This window comes from Nasonia vitripennis, chromosome 2, assembly GCF_009193385.2.
Source record: "Nasonia vitripennis strain AsymCx chromosome 2, Nvit_psr_1.1, whole genome shotgun sequence".
NCBI classification, from domain to species: Eukaryota; Metazoa; Arthropoda; class Insecta; order Hymenoptera; family Pteromalidae; genus Nasonia; species Nasonia vitripennis.
Genome location: NC_045758.1, coordinates 22,895,345 through 22,917,374, shown reverse-complemented (window position 1 = coordinate 22,917,374; position 22,030 = coordinate 22,895,345). Strand labels below are relative to the sequence as shown.

Below are 22,030 nucleotides of genomic sequence, written 5' to 3'. Positions count from 1 at the left end.
TCGGCAGTAAACAGTCGGTTTGTCGCGAACAATTTGCGTCCGACCGATCCCCGATGCTATCTGCTCGCGCATAAATAAGTAATTTTTCCATTATACGATTCGAATCTCCAATTACGAAAATACTGTCGTTGCTGAATAATCGCGTCGAGTCATCGGAATACATTTCGCGTATAATAAGTCCGAGCGACGATAATACGAGCGCGCGACGCCAGTCTTGATGAAAGGAATCGATTATTTTTATATTAATTCCTTATCCGCCAGCTCCAGTCGCTTCTGCTGCAATAAGTCGCCGGCGATATTTATCTCCGTTTCACGAGGCGCGACGCGCTATATTATCTCTCCAAGAGCATCGCGGTCACTTTCGAAGTATATAGCGGCTCTCGTCGTCAAACATTCAGGAGATAAAGGGAGACTCGCAAACAATTTAAAAATTCAGCGACGGAGAATGAATTTCCGAAAAGCAAACTTGCGTAGTATAGCGAAAGCGTCACTCTTTCCAAAAGCTCCGAGAATTCGAACAATAGCTCTTTGCAAATCAAATCGCGGAACGCAGCCCTCTCCAAAAATACGAATCACGAACCTTCGGCACCTCGCGTCTAATACACGCGTATAGCCACCCTCGAAAAGCAGCCGTAGAGAGAGAGAGAGCGCGCGCGTATTATATCGATTCAAAGAAATCCCCCCCCCCCCACCCGCGGGTGGATGGCGCGCGCAGCGTCGTCCCAAAGACACACAGCTGTAGCTATATAGGTATAGCGACTAGCGGCGACGGCGGCGGCCACACATGCAGCATATGCGCGCGCGCGAACGAGCGCCAGCAGCGCCGGCTATATCGCGCGCCGGCAACGAAGACGACGAGAGTCGACGACGCGCAGTATAGTAGTAACGGCACGACGCAGCGCCCGAGCAGCTAGCAGACGAAAAAGTGTCTGTCTGGCTCAAGCGCGCGCCGCGCGCGCTCAGCTGCCAGCCGCTTCTCTCTTGCCTTTCTCTCTCTTACCTATATACATAGCTGTTACAGAGAGAAACCGCACGTCGACTGAGTCAGAGCGCTAAAGAGAGAGAGAGAGAGAGAGCTCGGCGGAAAAAGGCTACGCAATTTCCGCGCGCGCGCGCTCGTTACGTCACAGAGCAAGTGAGGGGGAGTCGGTGTGTATATACTGTAGAGAGTGCGTGCGGGCTTGTGTGTGTGTGTGTGTGTGTGTGCGGCGCGCTCGCGTGGGTACACACGCGGCGTCGGCGTCGCTATTCCGAGTAGTAGTTTCTCTCGCTGTTGATCTGCCCGCACCCATACGTCTCGACTGTACTCCGTGTGCGCGGACAGTGCGCGACTGTAGATTCCGTACGACACTGGTGCTCATAGGTGTGCTCTCCTCGTTGTGTGTGTGTGCGTGTGTTTTGCAAAGTAGTGCGCTGCCAAGACACGACGCTGACGCTGTCGCTGCGCTGCGCTGACACCGGGAGAGACGACGCGTCGCTACTGCCGCTACAGGCCTCTGGCTGCTACTGCTGCTGCTGCTGCTGCTGCTTCGAGCCGCCGTTATCAATGGTGAGTTTCTCTTTCTCTCTTCTTTCCCTCTCTTGTTCTAAACACACGCGCGCACTGTACACTGTGATGTGGGTATTCTTTCCTTATCGCGAGATTTTTCGACGACGCGCGTTTCACCTGTAACACACTGTGCGTATTTATACACGAATAGAACCGGGGGGGGGGGGGGGGGTACGCCGGTTTGATAAATGGGGGAGAGCCGAGCGTGTTTTCCTTTTTTCGGACCTTTGTTTTTCCTTTCAGCTGCTCTCCATTATACATGGGTTCCGAGGGTAGATTTGGGAGTTCTCGGAGATAGAGAGAGCTGATCTGCGCGGGCGAGCGAGAGTTATCGATAGGTAGATTATATTTTGATGCGCCCGGCTGATCGCTAATGTATATACCTGTACTATACACGGTTTATGATGTCTGACGCGGAAGATTAATGGCCCGCCTTATTCGACGCGGATTAAAGGTTAGATCGAAGACCGCGGGCTTTGGCCGAATAAAGGTGAAAACAACATCGGGATTAGCACGCGATGGAACGGCTTGTAAACACGCACCGCGACGCTTTCCTTTTGACATTCACCGAGAGTCGAACTCGACGAAATAATTTCGAATAATTCGGTAGAATAAGCTGCTCACGGTCTCGCGAGGCACGCTTTCTAATCGGCGCGCGAGACGGACTTTTTTCGTGCGCGCAAGGACTCATCGGTTTGTAGGTTAGACCGAATAATGGATGGTTTCGCGTGCGCCGATGGCCGCCGCGCGATAATTCGACGTACTCGCTCTTCTTCGGAGCAGCCGCGACTGTATTGCATATTGCATATATAGTGCATTGATTATTTTGGAGAAAAGTGACTCACGCGACCACGTGCTCCTCTCTCTATTATATAGCCTGTATTGTACACAGGTTGGAGAAAGTATAACGAACGGCTCGAATCGGAGAGCCCGATACTTGTATAGGCGTTCAAAGAAAAGTAAACAATAACTTTTCCGACGCGTTGCAGCCTTGGTTCACTTTTATCTTTGCTCGTATTGTTATTGCAAGCGGCGTCGCGCGTTGTAACTATAATGGAAGCTTTTGACGCTTTTGACGGGCAACTTTCGAGCAAAATAAGATAAATTTTTATCGACTTTTACGGGATTACTCCGTACGATTATGCGAAATCCAAAGTTGCGTCATTTTTTCAAATTATAACGTACGGGCTGCGCTAATTAAAGTATACGCTGATGCGCCTGTAAAATTGTGGGAAAAATGTGCTCTGCGCGGAATATTTCACCATATTGTCTCGTTAAAAGGTATGGCGTGTATTATTGTACTTTGCATAAAATTCATCTCGCTTAATCCGAAATAATCCTGAATGCGTAAATTGGATCAATACTTACAACGAGGGCGGGATATTAATGAATAAATTATAATCTGGAAATCTTTCGTGACTGTTGTTAACGAGCATGAGAACGCATTCGATAAATTGGATTAGATACCTCTACACAAGTCGGACATTGGCTGGCTTCTGTTTATTCGATTGATGATTGCCGAGGGATAACTTCAGTGAAGTTCAAGCCTTTACCGACCAAAGTTTTAAATCCAACCCAAACGAAACATCGTACAAACCCACATCAATTAACCTTCGCAAAGTATTATAGGACCTATTATACCTCGCGCTGAAAGCATCGATAATTGATAACCTCCCGCGCCGAAGAACTAATTAGGAAGAAGATTTTCGCGACAAAAGTCGGGGAGTTTCAATACTCCTTGTTCTCGCGTTAAAAACTCTCTCGTAAGTTCGCGCGCGGGCGTGCAGTGGGAAAAACAAACGAGCCTTGGTGGAAACAAATTTTGCCGATAAACTTGCAACCAGCTGCAACGCGTATTAAAAAAAAGGCGAGCGGAACACGGTTGGTGTAGGTATATGCGAACGTGTGCAGCGAGACGAGAAGGAGAAATGTAGGTGAATTAGCAGTAGTAGAAGCGGAGGATGTGTAGCGCGACAGGAGAACAAACAAACTTGTTCGCTTCCATAGAGTCATTGTGACGCTTCGACGACGTCGATACATATATAGCTAAAGGTAGACGCGAGGTGAAAAAGAACAAGACGGAGAGAGAAAAATGTGGAACGAATATTCCCCTCGCGCGCACAGCTGATAGTCGCAACGCGCGAGTCGCCGGCGGCACTAAGCTACTTTGTGAATAAATGATGAAAGGCTAAGCTCTATTTATTGATCAGCTCGCGAGCGCTTTAAATGATATATAAATACATATACAAACACACGCACACAAGTGCGCGCGCGCGCGCGCGAGAGAGAGAGAGAGAGAGCTTATTCAGCGTGACACAATTAAAACACAATTAACCTTTGGCAGTGACGCGTCTCTCTCTCTCTCTCTCTCTTGTGTCTCTGGCTCATACAGCATACAGGCTGCACCCTCTCTTTGTACTTGCTCTTGTAATTGCGTAAATATTTAATGACCCGGGCTTTGCATAATTTCGTCAAAGCTCGTTACATCGAAAGCCCGCGAATAAGCTTACTCATTTTTCGAACAGCTGAAATTACGGGTCAATTACTTTCTAAACAATGAAAACGCAGTGCGTGTCATTGTATGCGCGGGTATGATTAAGTTTGCTTTGTTTACCGGCGCGGATAATAATACTTAAAATTCAGTATAGTATGCTGGTATTGATTTCTCTCATTTCAACCAGGTGCACATCCGATAAATATTATTACGTGCGTCGAGTGTATATTAAAACAATTCAGATTATATTCTTAATAACACAAGCCAAGCAACGCGGTATGTTAATTTTGCCGCAAATTTCCACCTTCTATTTTTATCGCTTTCTGGAAATCGCTCAAAAATGCGCTCAGCTAGTGGCGTATGCGACTACGTCTTATAAATATGGGTTCAGCGTTTGTGGGAAAATTAACAGTTTGCGCTGCGTTTTGACATATTCGGGTTATTATTATCGGATGTACATCTTTGGAAAGACACTGCGATAGTTCGACGAGGAAAAATACTCTACTGAAGTTAATATCGACGTTCGCTAATATATTCGCTGACCTTTTTATCTATATCAAAGTGTGACAAGTCGATATAAGATTACACGCTATCAGTTAATTATCTTACCCGTTCAGGCGATCAATCATTACATACGTGTGTATTTTTATAGTTAAACGTTTTCGCGACAACAAGTAGGTCTATATATGGTACAGTCATTCGACGTCCGTAGATTAATATTAAGCTTACAAGAGCTGCGGGACGCGTATAAAGAAAAAATTTACATGTTATTGCGCGTCTTTATTATGCATTTTGACTTGGAGCTGGAGAATAACGTGGATTTTTCATCTATATTTAAATACACCTTCTTCATCATCAAGACGCTCAACAGAAAAATTTCTCTTTTGTGATCCGCGCGAGAGATATTTCAAGTAAACATTATACTATTTTTATATAACGCGTTAAGAGGCCAACCTGTCTATAATACAGAGAGAGAGAGAGAGAGAGAGAGAGAGAGAGAGAGAGAGAGAGACGTCGCGAGCCTATTGAGAGTTAAACGCCTATTGTGACGTCGTAATACCTCAGCTTTAGCCTCGCGTGACGTCATCTTGTTAGATTGCCGCGTAAACCTGCGTCGTGATGATGGCTCACCGTATAGACTACTGCTGCGAACTGTCAGAGACGAATGCGATCGACTAACGATTATGATTTATCCCCCGCGCGCTTATTATTGACCTTTATCATATAATTATTTTACGCGAATACATCGAGTTACACTTGCATAATGTACTCGATGACGTCGATATGCCCGCATGACAATGAACATCGGTGTTATCGAAACAAACAAACACTATATTCTGCATGTTTGCCGTTTCGAATAATTAATGCAAAATTCCCGACGAGATGCGCGGATTACAAAAATAACGCTTTTAGCGCAGAACCCACGCGTGCGAGCGAAAAAGTTCGCGGTATACAATATGCAGTGCAATAAAGCGCGCGAGCTGAGAAAAATAATAAAAGCATAGACGCGTATACTCATACGACAGCAGCGCACGTGACGCAAATAAAAGACGGCGAAAAACTTTAGAGTCGCGAGGTTGAGAAAATTGTTAATGCTGTTTCGGAATACATGCGGCGATCGTCCGTTATAACGCAGCGCCGATGAAAAGAAAAGAAGTCGCGCGTTGTTGATAGCGGCGCGAAGTCATTTGCGCGAAAAGAGCTAGAGAGAGAGAGAGAGAGAGAGAGAGAGAGAGAGAGAGAGAGAGAGAGAGAGAGAGAGAGGGAGAGAGAGAGAGAGAGAGAGAACGGATGAGACGACACCCGAGAGCCGTCTGCGAGATAAGCTATGGTGTATTATATTGTGAGCCGTGTGTATTGGAAATGGCTCGAGGCGACGACGTTTTGTTATGAAGGCGCGGCGGCGCGCGGGAAAGAATTATATGGCTTTTGAAAAGCGGCGGTATTTCGAGACAGATAAAGAGAGCGTTCGATCTCTCGGGGCGGGATTAAGATGCGCCAGAGGATTTACGTGGTCGTCGGGTAGTAGGCGGGCTTTGGCGTTAATTGAAACGAATTTCGCTGTTAACCATATTCTATCGCGCTGCTTTATTGCGCGAGCGTTCTCGTTCCAAGGAGAAACTCCTCCCCGGCATATGGATCAATAATAACTCATTGTGAAAATTCATTGTGCTGTGCTTTTTTCTCTCTCTCTCTCTCTCTTTTGTACATTTCCTGAGTCTCTCCTTCTGTATACGAACATATAGCTGTAGCGAAAGTGGAAAAAACCGTCGAAATCGTCGCTCACACCAGAAGCTTTACACGCGGAGGGACAGATAGAGAAAGGGCAGTTCGGTTGTAGGTGTGTATATTTCACTATACACCTATACGTATCGCGAACGCGTATCATAAAAGCTCTCTCGCGCTCGTAACTCGTGGCGAAACGATCTGGCCGACCTCCGCGGCGGGAGAATTAAGCTCGAAGGGTCCGAGCTTTCGAAAGAGAGCTTGCGGCTCGAAAATCAATAGATGGATCTGCCCTGCTCGGCCTGCGAAATTAAAGTCCGCGTGTATATAGAGAGCAAGGATAGTAGGGCGGGAGGAAATCGAGAGAGCCGCGCGCGTATAACCATTCAAGGTCACTCATCGAGGCGAATAATAAAGCGGAAGAAGAAGAAGAAGAAGAGAGAGAGAGAGAGAGAGAGAGAGAGAGAGAGAGAGAGAGAGAGAGAGAGAGAAAGAGGTGATAATGACGCGCGGGAGTCGTCGTCGGTAACTCGGGCTACTGTTGTACCTTTTGTGTGCAGCACGTAGTACACAGTGTATATAAGCTATACTATGCCGCACTTCTCTTTCTGATGTCTTTTTCTTTGCGTAAAAGGCCGCCGAGACGCGAGCTTTATGTAGGCCAGAAGATCCAATTAACACGCGCCAATTGAGTTTCCAGCGCTTTGGTTTTCCGCGTATACCGCTACACAGTAAGTATACGTGCATCTAATATAGCGTCACAGGACGACTGATCTTCGTTAGGGTGTGTATACTGCGCTGTACGCTCCGATGCACAGCTTTTCGTGTGCGCAAGCTTGGGTAGTGAGGCTGGATAATTAGGCGAAAAACGAGAGGTGTATAGCGAGAGAAATTTGAGCAAAAGGGGTTGGACATATCGCTTGCATATGCTAGGATAGATTCTTGTAAATTCTCTATTTGAATGTGTGTGGGCGGTACGATGACACGCGCCGGTTTACACGGGACTATAATTCAGAGTAGCGTAAGACTTGGAGGAGACTATATCTTCTAAGCAACATATCATATCTATGTCAAATATAAGAGCAAGTTTTTTCCTTCGACTGGGTATAATAATAAAGCGATTATAAAGCCCAACAACTATATATAATGACGGAGTAAGTTTGTTGACAATTACTTGTCTTATAGGCTGCACCTTGTACGTTTAATCTTATTCATTTCCGTTAAAATAGTTCTTTGCATATGATCGCTGGATGAACGACTGCATAGTAAGCAAACGAAAGCATATAAAATCCTCATGGTAAAGTTCTACTCCCGACTGATGCTCAACTGCCCTTCGCTATACAGATTCTAATCAGAGTACACGACAAATTCGCGGATTATAAAGTTGTAACAGCCCCAAAACCGGCTTCCGGTATACGACAAACTCGCAGTTGCCCAACTGCAGTCGGTAAACTCGAAAGCGCACAATTAAGTTTTTAAAGTGATAAACATCTGAAAAGCACCGATATACACTTTTCGACGTAGGGTTTCGGGTGAAGTTTCCTCCGTTTTCTCAGGGCGCGTATAGTCTATCGCACAGTGTATACCGTGAAGGAAAATTCGCTCCTGAGCTTTATCGAGCCTCGGGCTTGTTTTTTACTTCTTGAGCTTTCCAGGGAAACTGCGATAGAAGCACTAGAAGCTCTCGAGCTTCTCGATGTATATTGCCCTCGCTGTACTTACTCCCGATCTGGAGTATAAAAACAGCCGGCGGCTTATATCGAATAAGAGCTGTTTGGGTATTTATTTGTGCTCTCTCTCTCTCTCTCTCTCTCTCTCTCTCTCTCTCTCTCTCTCTCTCTCCCTCTGGCGCGCGCATGACAGATTCCGTTCCAACTGTTATTGCGAAATTTTATTACGGTGTCAAGTACATGCTGTCTCTTTCTCCCTTTTTGCAGAAATAAGAATGCTCCAGTCTGTTCTCTCTCCGGCTGTGCGCGTGTTCTCGTTTTAAGCTCGGTTTGCGAATTCTTTCTCGTACGCGCGACTCGGAGAAAAAATTTATCTCCGGCCGAATTCCAATTTCATATAACTACGCGATATCGAAGGGTGGAATATGTAAGCTGGAGAGTGAGAGAGAGAGAGAGAGAGAGAGAGAGAGACCTTGTTCCCTTACAAGTTCGAACGAGGAAGAAAATTAAATCTCGATGATGAATCGCTCTCTGCGCGCGTACAATTTCGAATAAATTGTCTACTACGATCTTGGAGTAGGCGGTGGCTCTGATACCAAGAAAATACTGCAGTCGTCGTTATCTTCGGGCTCGCGTAATATATACATCCGCTGCAGTGGACTTTGCAGATAAACACCTCGTAACATTCAGCCTTTTTAAAAAGCCCGTCTCTCGAAAACTCTTCTCGCGCTATAAAAGTGCGCTTGACCAAAGGAAAGAGAGAGAGAGAGCTACCTGACCTCCCCGGAATAGGAGTACAATCACCTCTCTCTCATCCTCTCCTGTTTTCGTCGCCACAAAGGGTCGCTTTTGCGCGGGCACGTTCGGCGAGGATGTGTGTGCGCAGCTCACAGTGGCCTCGAAAGAATCAGCGAGAGGAAAATCTCCACCTATAGGGCAAACATACACTCGTACGTGTCCGATCGATACCGCGCTCGCCTCGAATGAAATAATAAAATCCCGCCGAGCGGCGTGTTAGCGCTGATTAGGCCAATTTTTCGGTCTGTCTTTTCTCTCCACTCCTGTGTGATGTGCGTCGAAACATCGACCGCTTTTGATTTTTCCACGGATAAAAGTTTAACCGCTCACTACTCGCGATCCGCATTACAATTTTTCAAGCTTCTATACGGCCGAGATCGTTAGGCGACGTTGGTGTATAAGCGTACGAACGAGAGAGGACACGCCAAACGGCTATAAAAATCTGCCGCAAAAAAGAGAAAACGAGGACGGCTTTTGTAAAGTCGCGAGCACATATAGCTTGGACGCCGCGTATAATTGCTTGGGCGAGATTGCGGTCGCTGTGTGGATTTTTCATTGTTTGCGTGCGTATATGAAATCGCTGGGACATAGTTTTTCGTCCCGTGTGCGTTATTTTACGTGCACCTGTTCTTCTTATTATTGTCGCAGCGACTTCATATGTTGTTTCATAAAAGCAGCTGAAATCGATATTCTCTAAAATTTCAACAAAGCGATACGAGCGTTACGTCGCAGTCAAAGTTTGTGTATATCAGCGTCGTTATAAGCTCTGCATAAGCCTTTGCAATTCAATAACAACAATTTACGACTTTAAGAAACACTCAAACGCACTCTCAAAATTGATTCATTCAGGACTACGCCGCAAAGGCCGCGCTTTAGTCGCTCCAACAAAGGGATCGACGGCATAACCCGACTCTGCGCTATTTCTATGATTCTCCTACCACTACGAGCCTCGTCTTTTATTCCTCGGCACATCGTTCGTCAGTACTTCTTCTCCCGCGGACAAAGAGCCACTGAACGGGACGATTTCTCATGATCAAACAACGCAGTCCGGCCCGTCGTCGTCGACTCTCGTTTATTATACCTCCCGCAAAAGCTCCCGATGTCAAGGCTGCGAGTCTCCCAAGGACCTTCTTTACTAATTCAACTATATTATAGGCCAAGTGTGCGAGGAATCGTCGTCGCGATGATCCTTCTATGCATGGGTTTTGTGTAGCCGAGAGAAGAAAATCTCGCGCGTGCTTCGACGTCAAGGCTTTGTATCGGTGAACTTGTAGTTCCACGAAAATGCGTTGGAGCGTGAAATTTTTATTTTACAGAAGTGCATATTCTTCGAACGTTCGTGTTTGCGTTGAATACACTGTGCGAGATGTGTAAAGCATGAGAAATTTCCAGATGTACTGAATTCGGGAGAGGATTATTCGAACGAACGTGCAACGTATATGTAAAGACGTGCTTGGAACGCGCTCTGATTAATTTTCGAGCTTGATGCCTCTCCTCGCTAATGAGATGTAGAGCTTTCGATCATTTCGTTGATTAACAGCGTGTGCATACACGCTCTGTGTATTTTGTAACATTATTCATTTATTACAAAAAGGCAATTAAACCTTTGCAATTATCTGTGGATCAAAAACGGACGTGTCCCCTACTTTTTCATCGAAATTTCGAACGACGCAGAACACGTTCAGGCGCAAAAAGCGAGAATCGATACCGCCATTCTTTTTTTACCACACGCGGCTACACATGTATATACACTCTTAGAGCGAGAGAAAGAGCCGAGCGATAAAAAATCCGCTCACCCGGCTCTCCGCGAGCCGCGTTAAAGAAGCCAAGTCTCTTTGCAGGAGTTAATAGCTCGCGAGCTACGAAGTCAAAAAATCGAAGCGGGTTGTAATCAAAAATTTCATATAGTCCACTCGAGAAAGCACTCTCCCCGATCTGTATAACTCTTTTTTTAAAAACGAAACATGATGAGTGGGTTCTAATGATGAAAAAATATGTGACGAGGGCGCAGGTGAAGCAGCAGAGCGTCGGCGCCGTCTCCGGCGACATGCCTGTCTCCGGCAGGTTGAGGAAGCGCAAGCGGAGAGTATACCTGCCCCGCGCTCAAGGTACACCTTGCTTACCGTTTCACCGCTGACTCAGCAACTCTCTCTTATATTATATCTACTTTTGTTTTCTTTTTTACATAATATAACATATTTATATAATAGATTATTATTAACCTTGTACAACTCTCTCCAATGCCTCTCTCTATATACACTCCTCCCCCGCAATAATTCCTTTTCCAATAACATAATATACACCTCTGCGGTTCCCTGTTTCATTTGGCTCATCGGTCGAAACGCCGCACGGACGATTGGCCCCGAAGAGGAATTTAATTCATTTACATCGCGGTGCGGCGGGCAAGAAACTTTGCCGCACTAGTTCCGCGCGCGTTTCGTTACACACTGCATGCACTGCGTGACGGCGATCGAACGTGTGCGGCGGAGTTTCCGCGCGTTCTGTTGCCGACTGCTTTTATCGGCAAACACTGATGTGCAGTTTCGTTCGTTTTTTCTTTTTCGAACTAATATAACGGGGAGGGTTGATTCGAGGTGAACTCCGCGAGTCATTTATATTTCATTTGCATAAAAGTCGTACGGATCTTTTCATCCCGATGCGCCGCCGTATATTCCTGCAGCGTAAATAGTGAAAGAGAGCTCGACGCGCAGAAAGCAATAAATACCACTCCGAAACTGCGGTATTATACGTATATATGTGCGAAAGCTTAAGCTCAATCTTATCTCGAGAAACTTTCTCGAAATAGCAGTCTCCAACAGCTAGTATGAAAACTCGAGCAATTTTCGCTCGACGAAACTTTTTTATCGGCTTCCTCGTAACCATATACACACTTACTATATAACTGGAATATCGCGGCCGCGACCAAACAGCGCATTTTCCAAATTCAAATGCAGCAGCGTCAAACTCTACAATGAAAAGCTGCACGCCCGCTTCAAAAATCCGCATCGAAATTCAGTCGCCTCCGCATGACAACAACGATAATAACGATTGACCTCGCGTTCCTCGTCGTCGCCACTTGGTCGTAACTTCCCCTTTACCTTCTGCCATTATTCTCGCGCCTCTCTCTTCTCCGCGAGCATTTGTCGCGTCCCAGGGCTCACTTTTTGCTCGGCAAGGCCTTCTTCTTATTTGTCAAACTTGCGCGCTCTAGAGAAGTATAGCCAATCTTCTTGTTACGCGCGAACGAGCTCGAAATTAATCATCCTAGCGCCCGTGCGTCATTTTCGCGGATCTATATGTCTTTTCTTTCTCGCGCAAGAGCTAAGAATCTCGGTGTCCGCGATGTTGTACACGTAGCGGCACATCGGCTTTAAGCTGCCGATGCCGCGAGTACATGACGACGATGATGATGATGCTGTGCGCGTGCGACAGATTGGATTCGCTTCGGTCGAGTCGAGCATGAAACGTATACGAAATTATGCAGGTTGTGGTTGCATACGGTTCGAAATTTCGGTGAAAAATGTCGCGTGTTCGTTTTTATTTTTAAATCTTTGTGAGAGACCATTTGCTTGATTAAAGCTCTTTGCTGGAGAAATGAAATGTTGATGAAAGCATGGATTTTTGCGAAATGCAACTGGGCGTTTCGATGTCCCGACTCTGTCTATGTTAAATATGAGATATACGAGATTCATTTTAGGCTTGTCTTACTCCGGAACGTATACGCATGGCTTTTTGCAACCTTGGTACAGTCCTCGTTTCGTGTTTCTCCATATTTTACGCTGCAGGCCATAAATTATCACTCTCGTTTACGTTCGTCGCGTTTATAAAACGACGAAGCGTATATATACATAATTCCTTCGATGCATCATTTATAGTGAAAAGAAAATCATAAAGTATTGATGGGCGGATTAAATAAAAACGCCGCTATTATACCGTGCAACAATAATGCCTCATCCACTTAGAAAACCTTTCAAGCCAATCGCCTTATCAATCTCCCGATCCCCCGATATAAGTATTTAGAGCGCTTTTATTACATACCTACTAAAACGGATTAACCTTTTATAAAAGTATATTATATACGCTGCTGACGTATTTTTTGATAATAAGTAGATTTAGCGCATCTTGTTTGAAACTTTGAATACACAGTTTGTTCCATCTTATACGTATGAATACTAACCACGTACGCGCGCGGATAATACTTCTTTGAAAACTACTCGAACGTCAGAGTGCTTTGCGATTCGTGCGCGCTATATATAGAAATTTCAATTGCTGAAGTTCTGATTAAAATTGGCTATTACAAGGAAAACATCATCCCTCTACTGCATAATATAGCCTCGAGAGAGAGAGAGAGAGAGAGAGAGAGAGAGAGAGAGAGCTCGACTGCTGCGCATAGTGCAGCTAGCCGCTCTCGATGTTGTTCCCGAGCGTTTCACAGCGCGCTTATTCTAATATGCCCTAGTTTCGAAGATGTGCCATTATATACGGGGTATTCCTCCATTGTAGTGTATAGTACGTATTATAGCGCTAAAAATGAAAACGCCTTTGCCAAGATTAATAACTCCGATATTATACGCTTCTCCATCCCGCGCGTGCGCGGCGAGAGCCCTTTACAATATGCAATCGCGCGTTTAATCAAACGGGGGATGTGAATCCAAATATTTGAAATAGCGCGTGCGCTTTGAGGCAAACCGGCGGGAATTCGGTTAAATCAAAGGCAATTTAAGTAATACCGCGTTCTGCGCAGCCGCCAGCGAGCGCTATATATACATGGAGATTATAATTTACCGCTCATCGATTCTGTTCAGAATATTGAGTTAATTATTATCGTGCCGTTTTTTCTCTCAAAGCGGCTTTGAGAAGATATCAAGAGATCATAATAGAGAGTGCTTATTTTATTCTTTTTATCAAGCGTTGCACTTTTCCGATATAGATATATTCCAGTAAGCACAGGCGCTGATCGGATTATAAGCTTATTAAAAGACTACTACTGTTTTCAAATTACTGGGTGATTACGCCTCTGAATGGTAAAGCAATTAGCTCGCAGTTGCATACTTGCTTTGTACACTATATAGAAGTGTAATAGACTACGATCAGTTGCGCTTGTTTCTTTCTATTGTGCGATGAGAAATTTGCAGTATTCAATTTCTTTCAATTAACGAAGCTGTAGTTTATCCGACGAGTTTGATGCTTACGATTATACTGTAGCGTATTATTGAGAGGGGTACTTCGCTAATTTTGGATATTATACTTTTAAACTTTTTTGCTACGCTTTACAAATTTAAAGATACATTATTTACTTTAATATTAAGAAGTAAAAGTCGAAGTAGAGAGACTCGCTAAACTAATCATGATAATTTAACGTTAATACATAGAAGGTACAGTATACACTGTTGCGTGCAGCTTGATATTTTTCACTAACAGAGTATGACGCTTTTTTAATATTAAAAAAAACGTTTAAGACGAATTATAGACAGTTTGCATGGAACACTAATTCACTAATGTGGTTATCTATTACGCCTTCGTCAGCGCGAACACGCGACGCGTAAACCAAGTGGAAAGATCATACGAAAATTATCATCGACGAAAAAAAGGTCGCTCCGAATCACCGTCTGCAGCTCGCAAAATCCACTCTCGCAAATTACAGCCGACAGCTGCAGCAGCCTTTGATCGCGGATGATCGTATCAAAAGACGCGGATCGCGCAACTAACACCTGCGCGCGCGCGGCGCGAGTCGGGAAACTAAAGCAAAGCCTCTCGGTACAGAGAGAGAGAGAGAGAGAGAGAGAGAGAGAGAGAGAGAGAGAGAGAGAGAGAGAGAGAGAGAGAGAGAGAGAGAGAGAGAGAGAGAGAGAGATCTCAAAGCCGTGCGATAATAACCGTGCCCGATTCTGATCCTGTGCAGCCTTGAGGATGCTGTCGCAAAAGCAGGCGGAGGCGGATCCAGGCGCCGAGCCGTCGAGCTGCAGCAAGGGCAGCAACGACGGCGAAGCTACTCTTCAGCAGCCGAGCGGCAGCGGAGCCGTGACGCCCGGCGGCTTCATCAACGGCGAGGGTTCCCAGGAGTTCCTCTCGACCGGACGCACGGGACGCAGAAATGCCATGCCCGACATACTCGGACAGCACGCGGACACCGGCACGGCCGATCTGCCCGAGAAGCTCGAGGCCCTTACCACAGGTATGGCGATATTTCTATTCTGGTCTTATGTGTAAAAAAGTAAAGTAGATAGTATAGGTGAGTTTTACGAGAGAAAACAATAAATAAATAAATGAAAACTGTCGCAGATCCGGCAGGAGCGAGGAGTCCGGCGGAGCCAGGTCCATCGCAGCAGTAGCGCGCCGGCTGAAAGGATCGCCGCGACTCCTCCTGGGGAATCTATTGAACGAGAGAAAGCTCTCGCAGTGACGAGCTTGCGGCCGCCATCCCTCGAGACGAAGTGTGAGAGGACGTCAGCCGAAAGAGCATCGGCATCTGTAAATAGCCCGGAGAAGCAACGTATATATACAGGTATGTGCTCTATTATTCATCATGCGTGCTTATAACTATTTTCTATTATGATGAGGTTCGTGTGCGTATAGGGCCGCGAATTGTAAACTTGCTGGTATTTGTTGCAAATGATTGCTTATTACTTCGGAACAATTGGTAATCGTAAATGAAATAACACCAAATCTTCTTAGATTCAACAATTGGAGATTTGTTCCAGCGAATTGACTCGCCGCTCATCGAAGAATCGGATACGATAAAAGCGAGATTATTAACGAGATATCGAAGCAAACGTTATTATCTTGACTTTCTTTCAAGTAGCTATGACGATATATATTTAATTGGCGTCAACCTTATCTCTTTCTCTCTCCTCTATTAACTCACGAGCAATTATATTGGAAATTTACAATCCAAGTGGACTATTTAGGCGTGCTGCCGGAATATTAAATTAATCAAACCTTAAGACGCAATTTAGTGGTATAAGCACCGGCAAAATAATAACAGATATGATAGTGTTGGTGCGAGGACCTTTTAGTGTTTTCGTTATGTATACGGGCATCAGCGAGGTTTTTGCTCAACAGTGGTTACAAACAGAGAAAAGAAAGAGCTTTGTGGAAAAAGTAAAGTAAAGTAAAACCTTGGAGGATCCTTGGACCTCCGTGGTCTATGTATATCAAGGTGTCAGTGACTCGTAAAATTGGTCATGCTCTGAGTTTGCAATCGATTTCACCGACTATGAAGTAAATAAATTAGTCTGAGTTACCGTATAAATGCACGTAAGCTCCTTAAATGCTCAGTAAGAATTAGTTGATTTTTTCGACCTTTACCTCCGCGGCCTGAAAAAGAGCAAAGATTAAAGGATTATTTCAAACAGTCACTTTAACCTTCGATTTTCAATAGTCCTTCCAAATTGCAACTCGAAATTGGAGCCTTACCGCTTGACAAATCGAGATATCTGCAAGAAGTGCAAAAAGCCAAGTAAAAACTAAAGTAACATTAGTGCTCCACGAGAAATAAAAAGCTTCCCGTCATCGCCGCAGATGCAATTAACGGAATATCTCGAAAAACGGACGTGAAGCTTCTTGTTAAATTCTTAATTGGAGTGCAGCCAAGCGTGATAACCATACTTGCACGCGCGAGGTCAAGAGGCAGGGCCCTCCGATAGTGTGCACACACCAGCTCGCGAAGGCAAAAATCAAAACAAGAACGACCGACGCAAATAACAAAAGCTCGGGCGCGCGCGCACAAAAGATATCCTTCTCCCGTTTGTCTACTGCAGCTCTGCGCTTATCGCTCTCTCTCTCTCTCTCTCTCTCTCTCTGTTGTCCCAAGATAATAATTTCATTCAAACGAGCTTACTCAATAGTTATCTTTTAATGCTCTTCAAACATTTGCCTTTGTCTCGAATCGCAATTTAAAACTGCGCGCTCGGAGCTTCCAGTAGAAAAGTCCGAAAACGACCAGACGTGCGATTTTCTTTCTTTTTTCAACAAAATTTAATGAAAACAAAAATTCAAAACTGTTGCAGATCCAGCGGGAGTGTGATTCATCGCAGCAACGACGCGCTGGCTGACGGAATCGCCGCGACTCTTCCTGGGGAATCCATCAAATGAGAAAAAGCTCTCGCATCGGTGATCACGAGGATGCGGCTGCCCGTCGAGAGATGCATCGGAGAGAGCACGCGAGAGGCGACGTCAGCCCGCCAAAGAGCAGCGGCATGTGTAAATAGCGCGGAGAATCGCGACGTGTATACGGATTTACGTTGTTTCTTTCTCCCCGTATTATTATACATGCATATATTATACACCTTATTTTTCGGCGCGCCGCGTGGCGCATACATACATACATACACATAGTATTACACAGGCGGGATCGATATAGCTTTAAGCGCGCGCCATGTGAGTGAGAGAGATAGATAGATATAGAGAGTAGCAGCAGCATCATCTTTGTCACCTTGAGACTGAGATGAATCTCGGGGCTTTTCTTTCTCTCGCGCTGCTGCGGATCATACACGGAGAGGCGTCTCTTCGAATCTGATCGAGAGAGTGCGAAATGCCATTTGCAGTAGCGGCTCTCTGAAAATCGATCCCCTGAGATGAGACTATTGATTTTTAGCCTCGGACAAAGTTTTCGAGAAACGTCTCTCTCCCTCTCGCTCTTTCTCTGTTGATTCTCTCTCTATACCTATCTCTATATTTGTCCTCGTCCCTATCACGTGCGAGTGTACTGAACAATGGAAGCGCATTTTTCGATTCGCGACGAACTTTCGGATTCCGACGAGAGGGCATAGCGAATAAAAGTCAACTTTCCCGAGTTTTTCACATTTGACACAACGTTCTTCTGGTCTGAATTAGCGCCGCGCGGTGCTCCGGTGATGATGATCAAACTTATAGATATACTTGTGTTAGTATTAAGACGTTGAGCTTCACCTTGGCTCTATATATTATTTTATAGTTTTCGCGACGAGGTTTTTAATTTTAAGCTAGTGTTTAATCGACACCCGGCGTCAGGAAACTCTGTATGATAATGATTGTCAACCGTCAAATTTGTGTGAGAACGACGACGAAATTGTGGCTTCAGCAAAGACGATTCAAGCGTAGTGTAATAGGTACATTAATATTATAATTTGTAGAAGCGATTTCGATGTAAAAATGTAGTCCGAGAATTCGCAACAGCTCTGGAATATTATTTGTAAACGTCGCCTCGCATCGGAAGTAATCAGCGTTGAATATTCCATCAATATAAGTTGACAGCGTCGACGACTGCAATATCCACTTATAATCTCGCTGGAAAAATAATTCGATCGACAGACGACTACTTTCGTTGGGAAGCGTTATCACGTTGCCGGACGAACTCTTTTTGAGCAAGGAAAACTCTAGGTTATAAGATTGTACGTACCTCGGAAAGAGCGTCGTTTTTCACTCTTTTTAATTATCAGATCAACCCTGACCCGAACGAAACGCACTTTTCAAAGCGGGAGATGAGTCGCGCGCCAGTTTTCTCGGGAAAACTGACTGGATTCGCGATTAAGTGCGATATAGTACAAAGCGACTCTGGTTTTTATTTTTCTCTTGTATGCATGCTATTATGAAATCGTTCGATCGATGTAAGCGATCTCAATGACACGAGCGGCCTGATTCACACAGCCTCTCTGCATTATAGTATTATTACGGTTAATTAATGTGTTTCATCAGCGATGCTTTCCGCCGCGTTAACGGAAGGCTTGCGTTTTTTCAAGCTTCAAATCGTTATTATTTTTTTTTTATGTAACCAGTGAATTCCGAGACTGCGTTTCTCGGGGACTTGAATCAGAATTTAAATGAGAAAATTATTCGCGCTCGACGAGATTATTCCGTTGGCTGCGCATGTTATACAGTGTAAAAAGTGCGACCGCATGAATTATTCGGATTATCTGAGCGTTTTAATAAAAGTTTAGTTATTATTATTTTTTTTTTTTTTGATAATTTTCCAAGCGCAAATTTTGGCCTGTTCGAGCATTTTTTTGTATAGACTAATGGAACGAAATTCGAGCGCTTTGGACGCATGAAATCACGTTTACGCACACAACGAAAGCTAAACGAATCGTGTTTTTATCAAATTATCGCCGGGAGGTGACAGCATCATCGCGAAACTGTACGTGCACGTGCGGAAGCTTTGACAAAGGGGGAACATTTAGAAATCGCTAACGCTTTCCTTATGTACATCCAACGTCAACAGAAAGAAACGCGATGCTCGTACTTTACCGAAAATTTCAACAATGCAGCGCTATTTATAACCATCATCAGCTGTCCCCATACTGTCGTCTAGGTATACGTATACGCCGTTATACGCCTCTTATTCTTCCTCGGACGCGTGGGAGGCTTCTTCTTCGCCGGGACTTAAATAATGTAGATTCCCTTTTCTTTGTGTGCGGGAAAGCTGCCGCCGTCATATAGCCGCGCACCGGGGATCGATAGATGGACTTATACGTTAATAACAATTTCGTTGTGTCGTAAAAGGAGCTGCGTTAGAGCAACGATTGCTTTCGCTATTTTTGTGGACTTTGTATACGCTCATCTGTTCCTATCTGCGAGGAGATTAACTTGCCGCTGACTATCGACCTTTTCGCGCTCGTTAGACGGACCGATAAGAGCGTTTAATTGTTACTCGCGATTCGAGCTTTCGCGAAGAATTGGTTATAAACTAGTTTTGTCTGTTTCTCGGTCACGAATTTTTCTTTTCATCCTCCTTTTTCGTACTTTTAACACCGATATTACGCTCAACGGTGCGATATTCTCGTCGATCAGAAGAACTGCTCGGAATACGTTATTTTTTCGGCAAGCAATATCTCATACTCTCACGCGATTTCACCTTTGTCAATATATCCGCGCTCGACCTCGAATATACGAAAAGCAAAAGAAAAGCTCAAAAATAATCCGATCAGCGAGCTCCGTGATTTTCTGATTCAAGTCTCCTTGTGCACGAGAGGGGTGGTAAGCCTCTGCGAGCTTGTTTTGTCAGAATCGAAAATTCCAAAGTTTCCGCGCTGTAAAAAGTGTGAATGTGTGCGATACTATACGTGTGTTGTGCGCGCGTCGTCGTCGTCGTCGAGAGAGAGAGAGAGAGAGAGAGAGAGAGAGAGAGAGAGAGAGAGAGAGAGAGAGAAAGAGAGAAATCCTGCAGCAAACAAAGCTATAAATTATTGTTAAAAGCGCGAGCGACCTCGAAAACTCGCCGATGTACGCGGAAATACGACCCTTCGACGCCCTTCCCCACCTCCCACACTTTTATTGTTTTATACGCGGAAACTCCGCGCCGCCGACGCCGCCGCCGCCGCCGCTGCCGGTGAGATTCGCCTCGGACTTTGTGCGCACCTGTTTGGATGTGTAATATTGATCGACGATATTAGTATTTGATTGTGAGACAAATCTGTCGTTTCACGCATAATTTATTGTATAAGAAGGTTCATTGCAGAGCGAATAATGCAACTGACCGCCGCCACCACCGCTGCTGCAAACTTCATTGTGTCGGTGCTCATCAGTATAAATACAAGCCGAGAAAATTTTGTCGAGTCAAGCTAAATCTGCGTTTTGATATTGCTCGCTTGTAAGTATATGGATTCCGTTGTTGGCGGTTATGTGAATTTGATATCGCTGCGGATCAGTTTTCAATGAGCGAACAGCTGAGTAAATATCTTAATTTGTAGCTCCAAAACACGTGTAAATGCGTGTCGGAAAATCGTATCCAGATGAAATTTACGTTTGCGAAAGTATAGAAGTGATATGATTGTCGGCAGTGTTTAAGCGTGAATTTAGTCAAAACTGTGCAGCTGATGCTTTTCTCGGCGTCCACATTCTCTTGTAAATACGTTGACGGTGTTTTATGTATCATATATCGAGAAAAACTATGATTATTATAAGTATGGAAATGAAAGAAGATTATTCGGACTTTCGAGAGAGTTACGACTCGTGCGCCAGACGACGGTATTACTTCTCCCCTCGATCTGCATATTCGGGGCATCGCTCCGCGCGTCCCGGGAGATTTCGCATCGGGCCACACAATAGCGCAAATGCACACTATAACGCTAATGGATCCGATGATCATATGCGACGAGAGAGCCAGAGCGATGCCGACGTCCTGTTTCGGGGCTTAACGCATCATCGAATATCAGTGTCTGTCAATTCAAGTCATCATTGTTATATCATCAAAATGGAGAGTGAAAAGTAGTGTGCGAACTTTGTATGCGCGAAGCGAATTTTTTTCTTTATGGACCCGACGATGTTTCCGGCATATATTTTTTCCTCTGTACACACACACACACGGTGATCCCTCTGCTGCCTCTCGAGCCAATTTTATCCTTTATCAATGTTATTTCGAGATTGGTTGCGTGAAAAATTCAGTTTTACAGCCCTATTATGTTCGTCTATTCGCTTTCGATCCAATTTCGTTTACGAAAGGCAGCGATAGTGATCACATCTGGGGATTGAATGGGATACCAATATGTAAATAATAAATGCGATACGTTCAATGTTTAATTTTTGTATGCGTAAAAATGTGTCAAAAGCGTGAATAGGATTACTGTAGAACAATAATATATTTCACAATATCGTAATGTACTAAATTCAGATCCTGTATTTAACTCTGGCCGTAAACTATTATTTATTCCGATGCATAAATCCACATTATGGTCATTAATGGATAATAGATACATTTCCAGCGTAAAAGCTATTATAATAACCATCTATGTGATGCGGAATTCCCAAACGACATTGATAAACGTATGATTTTAATGACCCTTTTTAAAATGATATTTATTGTAATCGATTGATGCCGGCTCAGCGATATACTGGATGATGAACAATCAGCGAGCGTGCCAATTAATGAAAGAAGTCGTTTTAGCGCTTAACGCCGGAAGAGCGACGGTCATTTATAAATCAGTCATTAGATGAAGAAAAAAGAAATGCGTCCATGACATCGAAACTTGGTTCAGTGTGTATATCGATATTATTTAATAAGCCGTTCTGTTTGGTTTTAATTTTTACGTTTTGATGAAATCGCTAGTCTCTAGTGTTTTATTGTTTGTGAATGATTAACGACGAGCGCCGAAATAAATACTCAAGCCAATATACTATTGGATAACTGTATTTTTCTCATTTCATTTTCTCTCCTGTTTCCTACTGGCCGTAAATCTTCGGACTATATATTTCTCTATTTTTTTTCTTTTGCTTGCGCACGGTTTATCAGAGAGCCAATAGAACGCAGGTTCTTGCATTTTTTATCCACGTCAAAATATTTGTAAAAACTCGCTATAGTTATATTTATTTTTATATATA

General features: G+C 44.4%; 1 protein-coding gene across 2 annotated transcripts; it reads left to right on the top strand.

The window, feature by feature from the left end:
- The first annotated feature begins 858 nt into the window (after positions 1-858).
- Positions 859-21,841, top strand: LOC100679039. Of its 2 annotated transcripts, XM_016982878.3 has the most exons (5): positions 859-1,549; positions 10,749-10,845; positions 14,640-14,912; positions 15,020-15,242; positions 16,747-21,841. In XM_016982878.3, the coding sequence occupies exons 1-4, from the start codon at positions 1,547-1,549 to the stop codon at positions 15,067-15,069; spliced, it is 423 nt and encodes a 140-aa protein (XP_016838367.1). In that variant the 5' UTR covers positions 859-1,546; the 3' UTR covers positions 15,070-15,242; positions 16,747-21,841. The 2 variants fall into 2 exon arrangements, 1 of the variants encoding a protein (XP_016838367.1); XR_004344551.1 differs by lacking the exon at positions 10,749-10,845 and having other exon boundaries at positions 864-1,549.
- Positions 21,842-22,030: the final 189 nt, after the last annotated feature.